Genomic DNA, 16373 nt, shown 5'->3' with positions numbered 1-16373 from the left:
ATTTTTCAATTACAAAAGACAGAATGGAGAAACCATATCATATGTCAATCTTCACTTATTAATCATCTACTCATATCACATATTTATAAGTATCATCATCAATTCTTCCACTAAATTATACTCTCATGCTGCTGCATCACAAGCTAAATCCATTCTCGTTCCCAAATGCAGATCCGTTGAACTCTGAACAATAATATGAATACGAGTCGTGAGCAAGCGTCTGCACAAACAGAAACACAACATTAGACAACTTTACTTCAAATGCCTTGCCACACCCTTTAACAATCAAATGAAACTTCACAATTCAATTTACCTGTTCCTGTGAGTGGAAATACATGAAGGGTGTATAATGTAGAAAATTCGACACCCTAGACGTATATATATCTGCATACCTGAATTTGAAACAAACACAACTATTCATATAGGACTAGAATTAATCTATGACATCCATCACTTAAAATCATGAGGCAAAACCACCTACTTCTCAATTTGTCTCATCAAATGGCTTTTATCCCAAAGTCCTGCACGTGATAGATATCCCCACCTAAGCCAAAAGGAGTACAGCAGCTCAAATTTTATGCTTAAATGTAGCTTTTCGAGAGGTCAAGGTAATTAGTTCTGTACTGTTGATGTTTTCATCATTGTTTTACCTTTTATTGAAGAGCTCCCCATCCGCTTCTAACATAGGAGCTATTTTCTCGTCTAGCCTTTGCATAACCATAAGTAGCTTTTGAACACTTTCTGTGAGTTCCTGATCGTCCATGTTAGTCGCAGCAAGGGTCTGAAAGTACATGTGAAAAGTAAACCATAAAAACATGGTCATTTCACAACACTAACTTAATCATCATTAAACTCAGGTACACGAAAATTTTTTAGGCCTATCTTCTGGGATGAGGCTTAGCATCCTTTTAGTTGTTTCATGTGATAAAATTTGGGTTGAGAAGGGCAATCCAAGCATATAGCTCAATTGTGGATATATGTACAATCACAGGGTACTTTGATAGGCTTGTCCTGCTGCCATTCCTTTATTTACACTGCAGTCCACATTGTTAACCAGCAATTCATGAAAGAATGTACATGTATATGAAGGGCATGGCATTTTGTATTCAAAATGTAGACAGGAAAAAGAGAAAAGTGTAGTGTTGATTGTGTTTTTGTTTGAATAAACTGACGGATCAAAATCATATTATTTGTTTCATAAAGTATATCAAGCACAATCCATCAAATCCTAGATAGTCATTATAGAAAGGAGGGCCAAGATGAAACACCACAGATATTGCCAGAAACAGACATATAAGAGAAGCTCACTTGTGCAGGACGCCCTTTAGTTCGCCTTTGCAGTGCGAGCCGGAGTTGGTTAAAGAGATCACCTACAACCTCTTTTCGATTTATAAGCTCTATTAGCCTGTCTCGATGATCCCGGCTACCAATTAATGCATTATACTGCAGTTCCAAAATATAATAGCACAGAAACAGACCCAATCAGCATCAATCAGCTGAAAATGAAATCTAAGACAAAAATTTGATTATGCTGGGTTCCAAATTATAACAAATAACATAGCAGAACATAGAGTAGCATCATGCATACATGAGGACAGAGGGAACATTGCTTTGGGTTCAATTTTGCATTTTAGTAACATTTTTGGTTTGCATACCATTTACTAGGCCTATCACTAAAATGATCTTAAATTGGAAGAAAAAAAATATGACTTTCCAGAAAATTAGATGTAAAACTTTCAAACTATGATCATATTCCATAAGTGAAAATAGAATATTCGAACCTCATCTTCTAGTTCTCGACAAATCAGTGCCGTTCGCCATCGCAGATGAACTTTGGACTGACTGACATCAGTGTAAATATGGTCACCAACATACAATATTTCATCTCCATGGACATTTAGAGAACTCTCTACCATCTGAGCACTTCCCCCAGAGTACAAGCCCCCTGGAAAATTAAATAAAAGAATCAATAAATGAAATCAGCATATATGAGAGTAGAATCATGTCAAAAAGGTCATCACATCATTGGTATAAATATTGTCACCAGCATAAAAAATACAAAACGCAACAAAAATACCCAAACAGGAACTTCTGTTAGACAATGCCAAGGTTGCATGGGAAAACAAACACACCTACCATCTTAGCTGTGTTATGTGTTTTACCAGAATATAAGGATAAATATTTTTTTACCTCATTTGTTGGCAAATCTAGAGCATAGAATACCGATTGGACAAAAACAAGGACTGAGGATAAATCACCTTTACGGGCTTTGAAACATGGACGCATTAAACCCTCACCCGTCACCACCTCATACAATGGGTGTGACATTTGAAAGAATTCTGGCTTCCTTGCTGAGACTATCACCTAACATTGAGAACTCATTAGTAATTCCAATGTCTCATCAATGTCAAAGGAAGTTCCATTATTTTTTAGAAGAAATAAAAATAGAAAAAGTTATCAGTGCTGCAGGAAATCCTTCAGAATATTTATGAGTTTTCCATTTCAAAACAACTTGACGATAACAATATTGTAGATGGTCAAGAAAGGAAGATGGTTTCATTCAAGATCATTCTATTAAACGTAACTCTGTCTGAGTTTTGTGCTTCTTTTCCAGGGTTTTTGATGCCGTTTTGGATGTGTGCTGGGGTCCCTGGGGTGCTTTTTTTTTTTTCTGGTCTTGGTTTGGCCTGCGGTTAGGAGGTAATGGGGCTGTTGCTGGCTGCCTGGGTTTCTCTTTGTGAACTGATTTGAGGCCTGATGCAGCTTCTGGAGCTTTGGGAGTGTGATGGGGAGTGGTTTGTTTGCTGTCTTTGTGCGTAGGCTGTTTTTCTCTCTTTTGTTGGACTGTGGCAGTTTTGTCTGCTCTGGGTTGTGGGCTGTGTTTTGAGGATTGTCTATCCTTTTCCCTTGGGGATTTCTTTTGTTAGTTTCTCTTTTGCTGCTGCAAAGAGTTTCTTTGTGTAGGGGTTCTCCCCTCTTTGTTTCTATTCTTTATTCATTATAAAAATTACGAGTTACCCAAAAACAAAAACTTACGTAAGTGATCATTTCAGCTGAGGCTGAAGCAAACAATAACAAGTCAGAAATGGCATGCAGTTGAAATACTCAAATATCGTTCCCTCACCATGTCAAATAGATCTCGCCAGCCCATATCATTTGGCAGGAATCTGTTAAAGGAATGCTGCATCATTTTGTCTGTGTAATGGTAATCTGAGTTTGTAATCAGCAGAAGTTTTTTACCGGCCTGATGCAAGGACAATGTGTAAATAACTAAACTGTACAATAACTGCATATTTCATAAAACGTAAACTAGAAAACAACTACTAAGAAATACCTCCTTTTGATCTAAAAGTGCTAAAGGTAATTCCGGATCAGGCTCTACAAAGAGTTCAGGCTTAGACATTATCTCACTCTGCACAAATACCACAACTCAACAAGTGCTTGGGGATCACAATTTTCAACAGTCCACTATAAATTTATCAGGATGTATTACCTTGAGCTGACCCTCCACATGGGCCCTAAAAAGAGCCTTTCCAACAGCCTGAAAATCCAGGTCAAAAGTTAAAAAGGACACATATAACTGACAGCATTGTTTGTTTACTTCATTAAATATTCTGCAACACATTACCTTGTAAAGACCTTTATAATCAAGTGGACCAAGGTCTGGTGATATAGCTCCTTCATCCAATTTATCAACCATCTGGAAGCAGAGTGATATGGCATTAACAAAGATTGACAAAAATAATAGAACTAGTAAGGGACTCTACAAAGATGTAAGCCAAAGCCCCTGAAGCTACCTGCATATAAGCCACAGCTTCTGAAACAGAGAATAGTGTATTGAGAAACTCCCACCGACTCTGCTTCAAATCCACTAGTTCTCTCCCATACATCTCACTTCCATGCAGATAAAGTTAAGCAGCACTATGGAAAATATAACTACTATTTGACACAGACAATAGATGATAGTTGAAACAAAAGGAAAATTAAACAACACATCAATGGATAATGAGGGCAAGTTATTGGAGTCAAAGTGGTATGCGTTGGGGCTGAAGATGCAATATATGGGGCTGAACTAGGATCTTCTTTGCTTTTCTAAGAAAGTGCGGCAGCAACGGCAAAGCACATAAACTATTGGAGAGTTTGACCAACGACTAACTCAAATTCCTTCCACATTTTTTAACAACTCAGAAATCCCTCAATTTTTTTAGTGAAGTCAAGTTTGAAATTGGGATCATCGTCAAATCCTTCAATCTTTAGAAAGCATGAAACTTGAAATTTTTTTTCCAAGGCAAATAGCTTTGTGGAATCTAACCCCATGCCTTGTGGCAGAGGACCACAAGCTTAACTACTCGATTCACCTTCAGGATTGCTCAGATCCCCCCCCCCCCACATAATCTCAATAATTAAATGACATGGTTTAAACAATACCTGACAGCTCGAGTAGACAACATTTTCGTGCCATGCATAGCCCTTTTTACATAACCAAATCGATCGGCCTTAACCAAATTGCCTTTCTCCTTGTCTATAACAAGACCTCTAATTACCTAACCAGAATATCAGAAAAAGAACATGCTTAGAACAATGCAAAGGCAAAAGACTTTATGCCTATTAAAGAACATAACTCTCAATTCAACAGGCATAAAATAAAGAGCTCACTAGATTGGGATCAAAAGCAAGACCACCAACTGGGAAACCCATGTTCTTTAGATTTTCCATACAGTAATCATAAGCACGACCTTCCCAAGCCTGGAAAAGTACAGACTAATGTCAGACCATCTGAACTAAAGGGTTATTTGCTATGTTATAACATATTTATCATCAGTATTCACTCAAACACTAATAGTACACCGATGATAAACCAACTATATGTTCAGTATAACCTAGAACTAACATAATAAGAAAGATTATCACCGTGACATTATAATGCATCAAGGTGTAGTCCATGTCATAGCCAATGGCACTGATTGAACGAAGATTCAATGTTCTACTACAAAATATTCCACGAGGCGAATTTCTTGCCGAAGAAGGACTCTGCAGATGAGCACTAGATATCATAATAATGATGAATCAAACAAGCATGTAAATGGGAATACATTGAAGCAAATCTGTTTAAAGTACCGGGATACCCAAGTCAGTAAGCAAATTATCAGCTTCTTCGGCCTCAATCCTAGCAACTTCCTCAATGGGACCATCTAAAGTTATTTGACCATCAAGGCCTAATAAAAACAAAGTACTCAACTTTTAACATAATTAACTTAAAAGGAAGCATATAATCTATTTAAAGAGATAAGGTCACTCAAAAAGATTACCAAAAGCCTGAAGATGGTCGAGTTTGAGATTCAAATCCCCTTTTGTGCTCTGTCCTAGATAATCAACGTCGTACTTACTAGATGATGTAACTGAAAACACTTCAAAACTGGTACTGTTACTGCTACTGTTACTGCAACCACACTTTAATGAAGTCGCCGGGATTCTTGGTGTTGTAGTAAGAGAATCCACGTTGAAAAAACCAACTGGGTTTCTGAAACCGTTGGAGTTGAGGATGGCCATTGAAAGACTAGACAACTTGAAGTTGCCCATAATCTCAGCTGAACAATACATGTTTATTGGGTGAACAAAACGGAAAAGTGTGGATAAGTCTCTGAGGAATATTTCACTTTATAAGTGTTGTTTTCCGACTTGAGTTCAATATAGTCTTCGCCAAAAGACTTGAGTTTAATAACATAAAACATTGGATTCGTCTAGGTCATTAGAGGATATTTTTGTCCCAAAATCTGCTACCAGCATTTGTGTTATGAACATCCATCAATCCAATAAATAGACTTACTGGGCTGGGGTTCCATAGCCCGTTGGGCTTTCTGGGCCTGGCAGAGTTTCCCGCGTCCCTTATGACTGCATCACGTATGAATCACTCTCTGATCACTTCAAAATTAGACGGCAGAAACATCCAAATACAGGTACAATTACCTTGAAAATGTCGGTACTTGGCGTGGCGCTGTCTAGTGCAGCACAACACTCATGTATGGTACCATTCCATTCTCTATTCTCTTGTAATATATAATTGTTTAAGTGGCTTTGATTTAATCGATACATTAATCATTATGTTTATGTATACGTGTTCATGTGAATCGTTAACTTACCTTAATTGCTCAACGTGAATATGAATTCTTCTGTGTATTCTTTCCTTCCTCAAGCAATGCCCCTTTAATTCCTTTATTTCATGTAATGTTACTCAACCTGCTATATGTTTTGTTTCTGCAACATTCTAATCATACTCTTTATGTTAATACTGCACTACACAAGTATGAATAAATACTCAATGTTTCAAGATGAGGTTTATAAGCTTTAGCATCATCAGTAGTAGAGACGGAGAAAATCCATAAAAAGATAAAAAATCTTCCATGTTTGGATAGGAAAAAGGAGAAAAATCAAAGCAGCAGTATAATGCCATATTACAAGTTGTTTTCCCTTGCTGATTCTTTTGATTATCTATTAATGTTCTTTGGTACAGTTGATGCTGTTGGAAATGGGATATGCATGCCCCTTATGGCTTTACTATTGGAGAATTAATCAATACCACCGGAAAACCTGTGAGCACTACCGTAATGGTACATGGAGTTTATGAGGTATCCTGGCACTATGGAGTAACATTGAATCTTTATCTAGCCATTTGTATGACTCAAGAGAAATGATCCCGAAAGTGTATCTTTACTCTTTAGCAATTAGGTTTCCTGTTATGTTAGTTTAAATGCATAAAAAAAGCTCCTTCCTGCAACAAGGAAAATTAAGATTCTGTATCTTGTAGTAAAACTACTTTGTTGGATACAAGGAGTAATGACATGATTAATTCTATCTTCAGGTGTCACTGAAGTTTGTCTACTTGGCTTTGGGGTCGGCTGTTGCATCCTTTATCCGTAAGTACATTGAAATTCGGTTTTATATTAAAATAGCATGAAAGGCAGTTGATGTCATTTGAAACCGGTACACCCAAGTGCACAAATAATTAATGTAATAAAATGAAACACGCCCATGTTTGCAATTTGCCAGAGGTGGCTAGATGGACCATCACAGGGGAGACACAGGCTACACGGATAAGAAGTTTATACTTGAAAACGATATTAAGGCAAGAAATTGGCTTCTTTGATAAGGAAACTAGCACTGGAGAAATTGTGGGGAGGATATCAGGTGACACTATTCTTATTCAAGATGCCATGGGGGAGAAGGTATAAACTGATTTCCAGGAAAAAAGCATAACTACTGCCATACATAATAAATGGATTTGAAGATATTCTCCTTTTGGTTTAACACAGTTTATTGCAGGTTGGAAAGTTTATACAGACGATAGCTGCATTCTTTGGAGGGCTTGTTATAGCTTTTAAGAAGGGGTCGCTGCTTACCCTCATAATGTTGTCCTCAATTCCACCGATTGCTATTTCTGGTGCTGTCAAGTTTAAGCTCATAGGAAAGCTTGCTTCTCGCAAACAAACTGCCTATTCACTTGCAGCAACTATTGTAGAGCAGACAATTGGCTCTATCAGAACTGTAAGCCACAATGACGTCTTTGAAAATCTTTTGTTACTGGCATTATGAATATAAAGCTTATTGTTCATGTAGGTGGCATCATATACCGGGGAGCAACAAGCTATTTCTAAGTACAACAAATCTCTCATTAGAGCATACAAGTCTGGCGTACAAGAAGGCTTGGCTGCTGGGTTAGGTGTTGGAACAGTATTGTTAATCTTAAGTTGTGGCTATGCATTGGCAGTGTGGTTAGGTGGAAAAATGGTAATTGAAATGGAATACAAAGGAGGAGATGTTATCATTGTGATTTTTGGCGTGCTGCTTGGCTCTATGTAAGTGCACTCTGATAATTTTCATCCAGCAAAAATTTCTTTTAAGATATTCAACTACAAGCTGATAAAATTTATGAAAAAACAGAGAAATGTATGCATGGTTCATGTTCGTTGCTTTGTGGAACTAGAATTTTTATGAATAAAATATTTGGAATTCTTTTTTCGGATTTTAAGGTCTATAGGGCTGGCATCTCCATGCTTGAGTGCATTTGCTGCTGGAAAAGCTGCGGGATTTAAAATATTTGAGGCAATAAACAGGAAGCCTGAGATTGATGCTTATGATGCTAATGGACTGAAATTGGATGAAATTCGTGGTGATATTGAATTAAGGGATGTTAATTTCAGTTATCCAGCTAGACCAGATGAACTAATATTAGATAGATTCTCTCTTTCAATGCATAGTGGTACAACTGCTGCTCTGGTTGGGCAGAGTGGAAGTAGGAAATCAACAGTGATCAGTTTGATAGAGAGATTTTACGACCCTCAGGCTGGTGAAGTTATTATAGATGGTGTCAATCTCAGAGAGTTTCAGCTTAAATGGATAAGAGAGAAAATAGGTCTTGTCAGCCGGGAACCCGTGTTGTTTACATCAAGCATTGGAGATAACATTGCTTACCGGAAGATTGGTGCATCTAATGAAGAGATAGAAGCTGCTGCGGAGCTTGCCAATGCTGCTAACTTCATAAATAAGCTACCTCAGGTTTTCATTCTTTAACAACGTTATTCCTATGCATTTTTTCCATTTTCATATTGTTGAGTCCTTTGGATATGCATTAAATCATTGTACCATTTGAAGATTTATATAAGATTTCTTCTTTCTTATGCTATATTTCAGAGCTTTCCAGGTCTTTGACTGTTGCAAAACTATTCTTTTAAGGGTGGATGCTATCTCCTCTAAAGTCTGATTGGAGAACATGGCATAATTGTGTTGCATTTGTTCAGGGAATAGACACAATGGTTGGAGAACATGGAATTCAGCTATCTGGAGGCCAAAAGCAGAGAGTTGCTATAGCTAGAGCAATTCTTAAAGATCCAAGAATCCAGCTTCTCGATGAAGCCACAAGTTCTCTCGATGCTGAATCAGAAAGACTGCTGCAAGAGGCACGTGACAGAGTTATGGTCAACCGAACAACAGTCATTGTATCCCATCGCTTAACTACAATAAGGAATGCAGATATGATAGCTGTTATTCAGCAAGGAAAGATTGTTGAAAAAGGTTAAATTTTGCTCATAGTGCCTATTTTAATAGTTTAACACTAGAAGCTGTCTAGCATTGATGCATATGCCTCAGTAATATATGATTTATGTTGACAAGTCTTTGTGTCTCCCTTGTATTGATTTCTCCACAGGGGAGTTATTTGTAAATGAACCTTCCTAGTTGCGATTGATATTCATGATAAATTGTGGCACTTCATTAGTTTGCAAGTTAAGCTACATCCCTATTATATGCTTTATTAAATATTTGACTCTTAAATCTTATAATTAGTTGCCACTTTCTTTCACATTATCAGGTTCACATTCTGTGTTACTCCAGGACCCTGATGGAGCATATAGCCAGCTCATAAGGTTGCAAGAAAGTGGGAAAAAGCAAGAACAAAAGGATTTAAATCATTCAGACAGTGCTCGTCGCTCCTTCTCTGTTGAGTTTGCTGCATCCCCCATGATTAGCATTTCTGAAAAATCATTTGATAAACGAATTGGTAGTCCTGCTTCAGAAAAATTACAACTGCCTCAAGCAGTGCCACTTAGTCGGTTGGCCCGTCTAAATAGCCCTGAGATACCTATCTTACTTCTAGGTTGTATATCTGCTGTAGCCCATGGTGTAATAACACCAATTTTTGGGACAGTGTTTACTGCTATGATTAGAATTTTCTACGAGCCAAAAGAAGAACTTACGAGAGATTCCAAATATTGGGCATTAGTGTTTGTGGTTCTTGGTGTTGCATCATTTTTTACTTCCCCAATGAGCACATACTTTTTTGCTGTGGCAGGGTGTAAATTAATAATGCGAATACGGTCGATGTGTTTTGAAAAGGTTTTATACATGGAGATAGGTTGGTATGATGAAGCTGAGCATTCGAGTGGTGCAATTGGTTCAAGGCTTTCTTCAGATGCAGCTTCAGTGCGAAGTTTGGTCGGAGACACACTCTCTTTGATTGTTCAGAGTACAGCAACAGCAGTTGCAGGCTTGGTAATTGCCTTCAAAGCAAGCTGGCGATTGTCTCTTTTAATCCTTGCCATGTTTCCTCTGTTGGGTGTCAGCAGTTATATTCAACTGAGGTCCGTGCAAGTATTCGGTGGAAAATCTAAGGTTTGTTCTGAACAGACTACATTGAAATGATCATTTGTTTTTTATTTATTCAGATAAAGATTTTCAAATAGTTGCAGAAAAGGCACGAGGAAGCAAGCCAAGTTGTGAGTGATGCAGTTAGCTGTATCAGAACTGTAGCGTCTTTCTCTGCTGAAGAGAAGGTGATACAAGTGTATAACAAGAAATGTGAAGGCCCAATTAAGGCAGCAACAAAGCAAGGACTGATTAGTGGGTTAGGTTTTGGGACATCCTTCTTCTGTTTCTTTTTATTGTATGCAGTCTCTTTTTATTTTGGAGGCTACTTACTTGATCATGGCAAGGTAACATACTCTTGAGTTTTTTTGTGTAAGTGTTTATTCCTTTTATGTCAAACAAATATTTCAAGTTTATTTGTTTCTACGCTTGCTAATTCATCACTTATGACTACAGGTGTTTTGTGCTCTCAGTATGACAGCGGTTGGAATTTCTCAAGCAAGCTTTCTGGCTCCTGATGTTGGTAAAGCCAAGAGTTCGGCTGCTTCTATATTTAAGCTACTTGACAAGATATCCAAAATAGACTCCAGTGATAACTCTGGAAAGACGTTGGAGAATGTGAGAGGTGAAGTTGAGTTTCAACATGTCAGTTTCAAGTATCCAACAAGACCTGATATTGAAATTTTTCGAGATCTTTGCTTGACCATTCATTCTGGCGAGGTAATTTTGAATGTCAATTACTCAATCAACTAGTGGAAGTTAATCCATAACTTTATAAAACCTATAGCCATATAGAATTTTTGGTCTGGCTTAAAGCCATGAAAACCGATGTTAGAGTAACAGGATTCTTCCCTTTTTGCTTGCTTCTGCTTAACTGTAAATAGGAAATGATATCTTCCATAATTCCAAAGTATGCGCTGTTTTCTTTGAGTCATTAATAGGCTATAGTTTCGAATCAAATTAGTGAACCCAAAGAATGAATTAAAAAAAAAAAAAAAAACCAAAAGTTCTATTAGAAAATTAACAAATTGTATCTCTTATATCAGATGGTTGCTCTAGTGGGAGAAAGTGGGAGTGGAAAATCAACAGCGATCTCATTATTGCAGAGATTTTATAATCCCAATTCAGGTAAAATTACACTAGATGGAATAGAAATTCAGAAACTACAACTGAAGTGGTTAAGGGAACAGATGGGCCTAGTGAGCCAAGAGCCTGTGTTATTCAATGATACCATCCGAGCTAATATTGCATATGGAAAGGAAGGAGATGCAACAGAAACAGAAATTTTAGCTGCAGCGGAGTTAGCAAATGCCCACAGCTTCATCAGTGGTTTACAACAGGTTAGACATTGGAATTTTAATGTGGTTGTACACTATCTTCCTACTTACTAACATTTTAAATTGCTATTAAATGACATTATTGAGAATTGTTAGTTTTGCATGCAAACGAAAGAAAAAAACAGAAAACGAAAGAGAAAACCAAGTCTGCAATAATGCTCTGTTTTTGATTCAAAAAACTGTGGTAAAATATATACATGCCAACGTCACTGTTTCAACTAAAACAATTCAAATTTCAAATTTTAAACTAACGCCACCTACTAATACACTTACAACCAAGTGAGAAACTACACTTAACCAAACTTAATACAGCTAAACAAGTCACTGAATAAATCAAACACAGTGACCAAAAAAACTGCTTCTGCATGAATTACGGGAGATCAACAGGCGTTAAATTGCAGTTCAAAATTCTGCCACCTTTCTGAATTTCCAGCAGGATATCACCTTTCAACAAGAATGTTTCATCGCATTTCTAATGGAGGCTTCTTCCACAAAATCTGTTTGTTGATTGAGTCTAAATATTTTTATATTTCTAATTCTTAAAGCTCCAAAATGCAGAGTTATGATACATCAGTAGGAGAAAGAGGAATCCAATTATCTGGAGGACAAAAGCAAAGAGTGGCTATCGCACGTGCTATTGTGAAGGCTCCAAAAATTTTACTACTAGATGAAGCCACCATTGCTCTTGACCTTGAGTCTGAAAGAGTGGTTCAAGATGCATTAGACCGAGTTATGATGGGTCGCACTACAATTGTGATAGCTCATCGATTATCCACGATTAAGAATGCAGACTTGATTGCAGTGATGAAGATGGAATCATAGTAGAAAAAGGAAAACATGAAAGTTTAATCAGTATCAAGAATGGTATTTATGCATCCTTAATAGCATCTCATGCAAGTACATCAAACTAAGCTTCTTATTCTCTTTACCACTTGGCTAGCTTTTGGCTGAAGGTATTTTTATGGGCTCTGAATATGTTGCTTCTTTTTGAAATCTTATATTGAGTCTTGATCTTAATTGCAACTGGTAATGCAAGTTACAGAGAGAAACGAAAATGAAATAGGTTTTAGTCACTTTCTGTGTAATAAGGTCAGTTAAAAGTAGTCGCAACAACTTGTGTTCCACAAATCATATAATAATTGACAGCAGAAAACATCAAAGAGAAAAGTGAAAATTTGGTTAAAAACATCAAGAATGGTATTTATGCATCGTTAATAGCATCTCATGCAAGTACATCAAACTAAGCTTCTTATGCTCCTTACCACTTCGCTAGCTTTTGGCTGAAGGTACTTTTACGGGCTCTGAATATGTTGCTTGCATTTTTGAAATCTTATGTAGAGGCTTGATCTTAATAGCAACGTGTAATGTAAGTTTCAGAGGGAAATGAAAATGAAGTTGGTTTTAGTCACTTTCTGTATAATAAGCACAGTTCAAAGTAGTTGCAACAACTAGTGTTTCCCAAATCATTAAATAATCGACGGCAGAAAACATCAAAGAGAAAAGTGAAAATTTGGTTAAAAGTGCGAAGGCAGTACTAATTACATGGGCATATGTTTTTAACTTAATCTCACACATATTTCTTGAGATTTAAGCTGACAGAAACGCCTGCATCGATGATGAGTAAAAAGATGAAAATTGGGTGTAGACCACGTAGTGTTAGTTTCCAAAACCCATACGGTGAATCTCAGAAGTGTCAAAGTATCTTCTCCTTTCTCTTTATTAATGTTCAGCATTTACAATAATCAAGTCTTGCAAAAATTAGTTTCTCTTTTGGGGTACATTAGATCTAGTTTTTGTCGTAAAATCTGCTCGAGACTTTTTAGTATGAAGGTCCATCAGTACAAATCATCTATTTGAAATGCCATGTTTGATTATTCATGTGGTGTTATAGTGTTGATAACAGTGATTGTCATGGTTATGCATTATAAATAACCGGTGCCGGGGTAATCAGTATTGTTTGATTGAAACGGCTGATGGCTGTTTGTGCCAACTAAGATAAAAGATGTGACAGCCATGAAACATGTTTTGAGCAACTTATATATTTTCTTTATTAGGCTAATGTAATCATAGTTATTATAAGATAAAATAATGTTGACAATAACAAAGTTAGGAAGATATAATCTATTACTATGTCTTCCAACTAAGTATGGTTTATTTTTGGGGAAGCTGAAAATTTTCAACGGCTGCTTAATTAAAAATCAAATATTCAGTGTTTTCAACATAACAGTTAAGAGTATATGCTTTAGTAGGAGATTGTTTTGGATAGGTACACGGCAGAAATATCCCAGGACGATATATATGAGACAAAATGAATACGATCAAATATGTTAAAGAGTTTATAGTGTAAAACAGTTGTATATGGGACATAAATGAATAAAATACATGATTATACACTATGTTGAACAGTACCTTTATGTTTCAGAAGCCATATAAATAAATGAATATGAATGGTATTTGATTTATCATCTTCTTGTAACGGCTTACTAAGTGCAAATGTGGTTGCATGTTTGGTGTAATAGTAACTCTCATATCTTAATTTTGTTCTTCTGTTTCTTCTTTTTCAGTGGCTGAGTATCTCTTGCAAGTAAACTGCTTTGTTTTAAACGGTGGCTTGCCCATCATCTGTGTAAAAGTTGGTTTATAGATTGCATTTTTTATTGATTGCGTTTAAAGATATAGTCTAAATAAATGTTTTATCTTTTTCTCTTTGTTGGCAAGGCTACCTTGCTTAGTTGGCAACATGGTCTCCTCTCTGTTTTTCTTGGTTTCCTGTCATTTGTCAAGCAATGTCTTTGGAGCAATTATCCTTCTTTATACTCTTTTCCCATCAAAGAATGGCACCACTGATATTATTCAAGAACATTCAGGTTGACTTTCAACCAATTTTCTTATTCTTTGTCTTCACTCTTTTTGTTTTTCTTTTTTACTTTCTGAGTTTTTCACACAAAGGCTGCCAATCACAGATATTTATAGAGATACTCTGCATGTTAATGGTCCATAAATACTGAAATAGTTTGAATGTTTCAAGCTGAGTTTTAGTGTGTATGGCAAATCGCTTTTGTGCTCTGATTCATGGTGAAAGATAAAGAACATGCTTAATAGAGAAATTTTCTTGCTTCTTTTCAAATTAATTTCTTGATACACTATTCAAGTCTTATTAATTATTGTGATACATAATACACCTCACTAGAATCCCAAATCTGCAAAAACTTCCTGTGTAGTCAATTTCCTTCAACTTTTAAATGGCCATTATGTAATATCTTTCAAACAGACTAGCATTTGGGATTTAATTTTACCTTCATAATGGATGCATTGTTCTTTCTGCCGCAGCTGTGATCCAAGTACTCCATTGTTGTGAAAGACAGTGTACAGCATAGGAAGTTAAGTGTTGTGCAGTTGGAAAAATGGCTGATGACAGCACCTCTGATGTAGATAAAAGCAATGAACAAGCTCTAACGTCATCAGGCCATTTAGTAGTAGAGAATGAGAAAATCCCTGTAAAGACTGACAAACTTCAGCAGTATCAGGACAAGTTGTGAGTGATGCAGTTAGCAGTATCAGGACCATAGCTTCTTTTTGTGCCGAAGAGAAGGTGATTCAATTGTATCAAAACAAATGTGAAGGCCCGCTTGGGGCAGGAATAAGGCAAGGACTGATTAGTGGGTTCGGTTTCGGTGTATCCTTCTTCTTTTCCTTCTTTGTCTTCGCAGTCAGTTTTTATGTTGGAGGCATATTAGTTAACCATGGCAAGGCAACATTCTCTGAGTTTCTTCATGTAAGTATTTCTTTCTTCATGTTAAAACAAGTAATTAGACAATACTTCTTTGTTTTGCATTATCATTTGTCTAACTACTGTTTACACAGGTGTTTTTTGGTCTCAGTATGACAGCCTTTGGTATTTCTCAAGCAAGCTCTCTGGTTCCTGATGTTGGTAAATCCAAGGGTTCTACTGCTTCTATATTTGGGCTTCTCGACCAGAAATCCAAAATAGACTCTAGTGTTAACTCTGGAATGATGCTAGAGAATGTGAAAGGTGAAGTTTGAGTTTCAACATGTTATTTTCAAGTATCCAACAAGACGTGATATTGAAGTACTTCGCGATGTTTGCTTGACCATACACTCAGGCAAGGTAATGTTGTCTGTTCAATTACTCATTCTAGTGGAAGTTCATCTACAGCTTGATAAACCATATGGTGAAATATAAATTTTCAGCTAGCTGCAATCCATTATAACCAATCTCGGTCATGGAGGCGATGGGATTATTTCATTTTTGCATGCCTCCTGCATTCATTCTAAAGTATAACCTATTTTCCTCGTATCATATATAGCTATCTAATTAGCATTATGAACCCAAAGAGCGAATAAGCAAACTATAGAGTTGTATTTGAAATTGACAAACTGTATGTCTTATATCACTTGGTTGCTCTGTTCGTAGAAAGTGGGAGTGGAAAATCGACAATAATCTCAGTGTTACAGAGATTTTATGATCCGTTTTCTGGTCACGTTATTCTTACAGAAAAAAAGTAACAGGAAAGGTGCATATATATATATATATAAATGACAGGAAACGCAGCTACCAGTCTACCACAATGGTTTCATCAGAACAGAGAATGTAATAAGAAGGAATAAATGAGGATAAATCACAGGGCCTTAAAACAAGGAGGGAGTAAAGTAAATCCTTATCATCTATGAATATGATCACCACCTGCTATAAGAAAAAGATTAATGTTATATGTTTCATTTGAATGAAAAGCATATTGTGATTTTTGGGCTCGATTCTGAAGCCCACATGGGAGGACCAACTTGATGTCAGCTCAACTCATCTAATCTACTAGATTATGATTGATGTGGGTGTTAGTTTGAAATTGTCAACTGATGTTGTTGTGTGTTTATAAGGGA

At 36.6% G+C, this 16373-nt stretch overlaps 2 protein-coding genes across 3 annotated transcripts; one reads left to right on the top strand and one right to left on the bottom strand.

Moving 5' to 3' along the window:
* Window positions 1-10: 10 nt before the first annotated feature.
* On the bottom strand, window positions 11-5722 carry LOC116144501 (cytosolic purine 5'-nucleotidase). 2 transcript variants are annotated; one of them, XM_031429941.1, is made up of 17 exons: window positions 5310-5717; window positions 5119-5216; window positions 4912-5031; window positions 4657-4746; window positions 4429-4544; window positions 3798-3894; window positions 3629-3700; window positions 3494-3541; window positions 3335-3412; window positions 3125-3244; window positions 2259-2364; window positions 1782-1945; window positions 1309-1443; window positions 651-781; window positions 482-544; window positions 314-392; window positions 11-220 (listed from the first exon to the last, which is right to left on the bottom strand). In XM_031429941.1, exons 1-17 carry the CDS (start codon window positions 5599-5601, stop codon window positions 137-139), a joined length of 1893 nt encoding a protein of 630 aa, XP_031285801.1. In that variant the 5' UTR covers window positions 5602-5717; the 3' UTR covers window positions 11-136. The 2 variants fall into 2 exon arrangements, with proteins under 2 accessions (XP_031285801.1, XP_031285802.1); XM_031429942.1 differs by lacking the exons at window positions 11-220; window positions 314-392; window positions 482-544; window positions 651-781 and adding an exon at window positions 793-1034 and having other exon boundaries at window positions 5310-5722.
* A 722-nt stretch (window positions 5723-6444) lies between these two features.
* Window positions 6445-14883, top strand: LOC116144477 (ABC transporter B family member 21-like). The gene is given in 14 exon segments (XM_031429916.1): window positions 6445-6556; window positions 6559-6626; window positions 6860-6914; window positions 7048-7223; window positions 7321-7542; window positions 7615-7853; window positions 8028-8553; window positions 8796-9069; window positions 9365-10164; window positions 10242-10505; window positions 10591-10857; window positions 11184-11477; window positions 12033-12338; window positions 14805-14883. Coding segments are annotated over 13 exon segments (3561 nt in total). The 3' UTR covers window positions 12297-12338; window positions 14805-14883.
* Window positions 14884-16373: the final 1490 nt, after the last annotated feature.

Source organism: Pistacia vera, unplaced genomic scaffold (genome assembly GCF_008641045.1).
Source record: "Pistacia vera cultivar Batoury unplaced genomic scaffold, PisVer_v2 Contig446, whole genome shotgun sequence".
In the NCBI taxonomy this organism is placed as follows: Eukaryota; Viridiplantae; Streptophyta; class Magnoliopsida; order Sapindales; family Anacardiaceae; genus Pistacia; species Pistacia vera.
This window is presented reverse-complemented; position numbering and strand designations above follow the sequence as displayed.

Excerpts from the sequence above, each read along its gene's own strand:
- LOC116144501 (XM_031429941.1), bottom strand. The coding sequence starts at position 5,601 with ATGTATTGTTCAGCTGAGATTATGGGCAACTTCAAGTTGTCTAGTCTT. Across the intron at positions 5,217-5,309 it reads CGACCATCTTCAGGCTTTTG|GCCTTGATGGTCAAATAACT; the intron begins GTAATCTTTTTG and ends TGTTTTTATTAG. Across the intron at positions 1,946-2,258 it reads ATGTTTCAAAGCCCGTAAAG|GGGGCTTGTACTCTGGGGGA; the intron begins GTGATTTATCCT and ends TTAATTTTCCAG.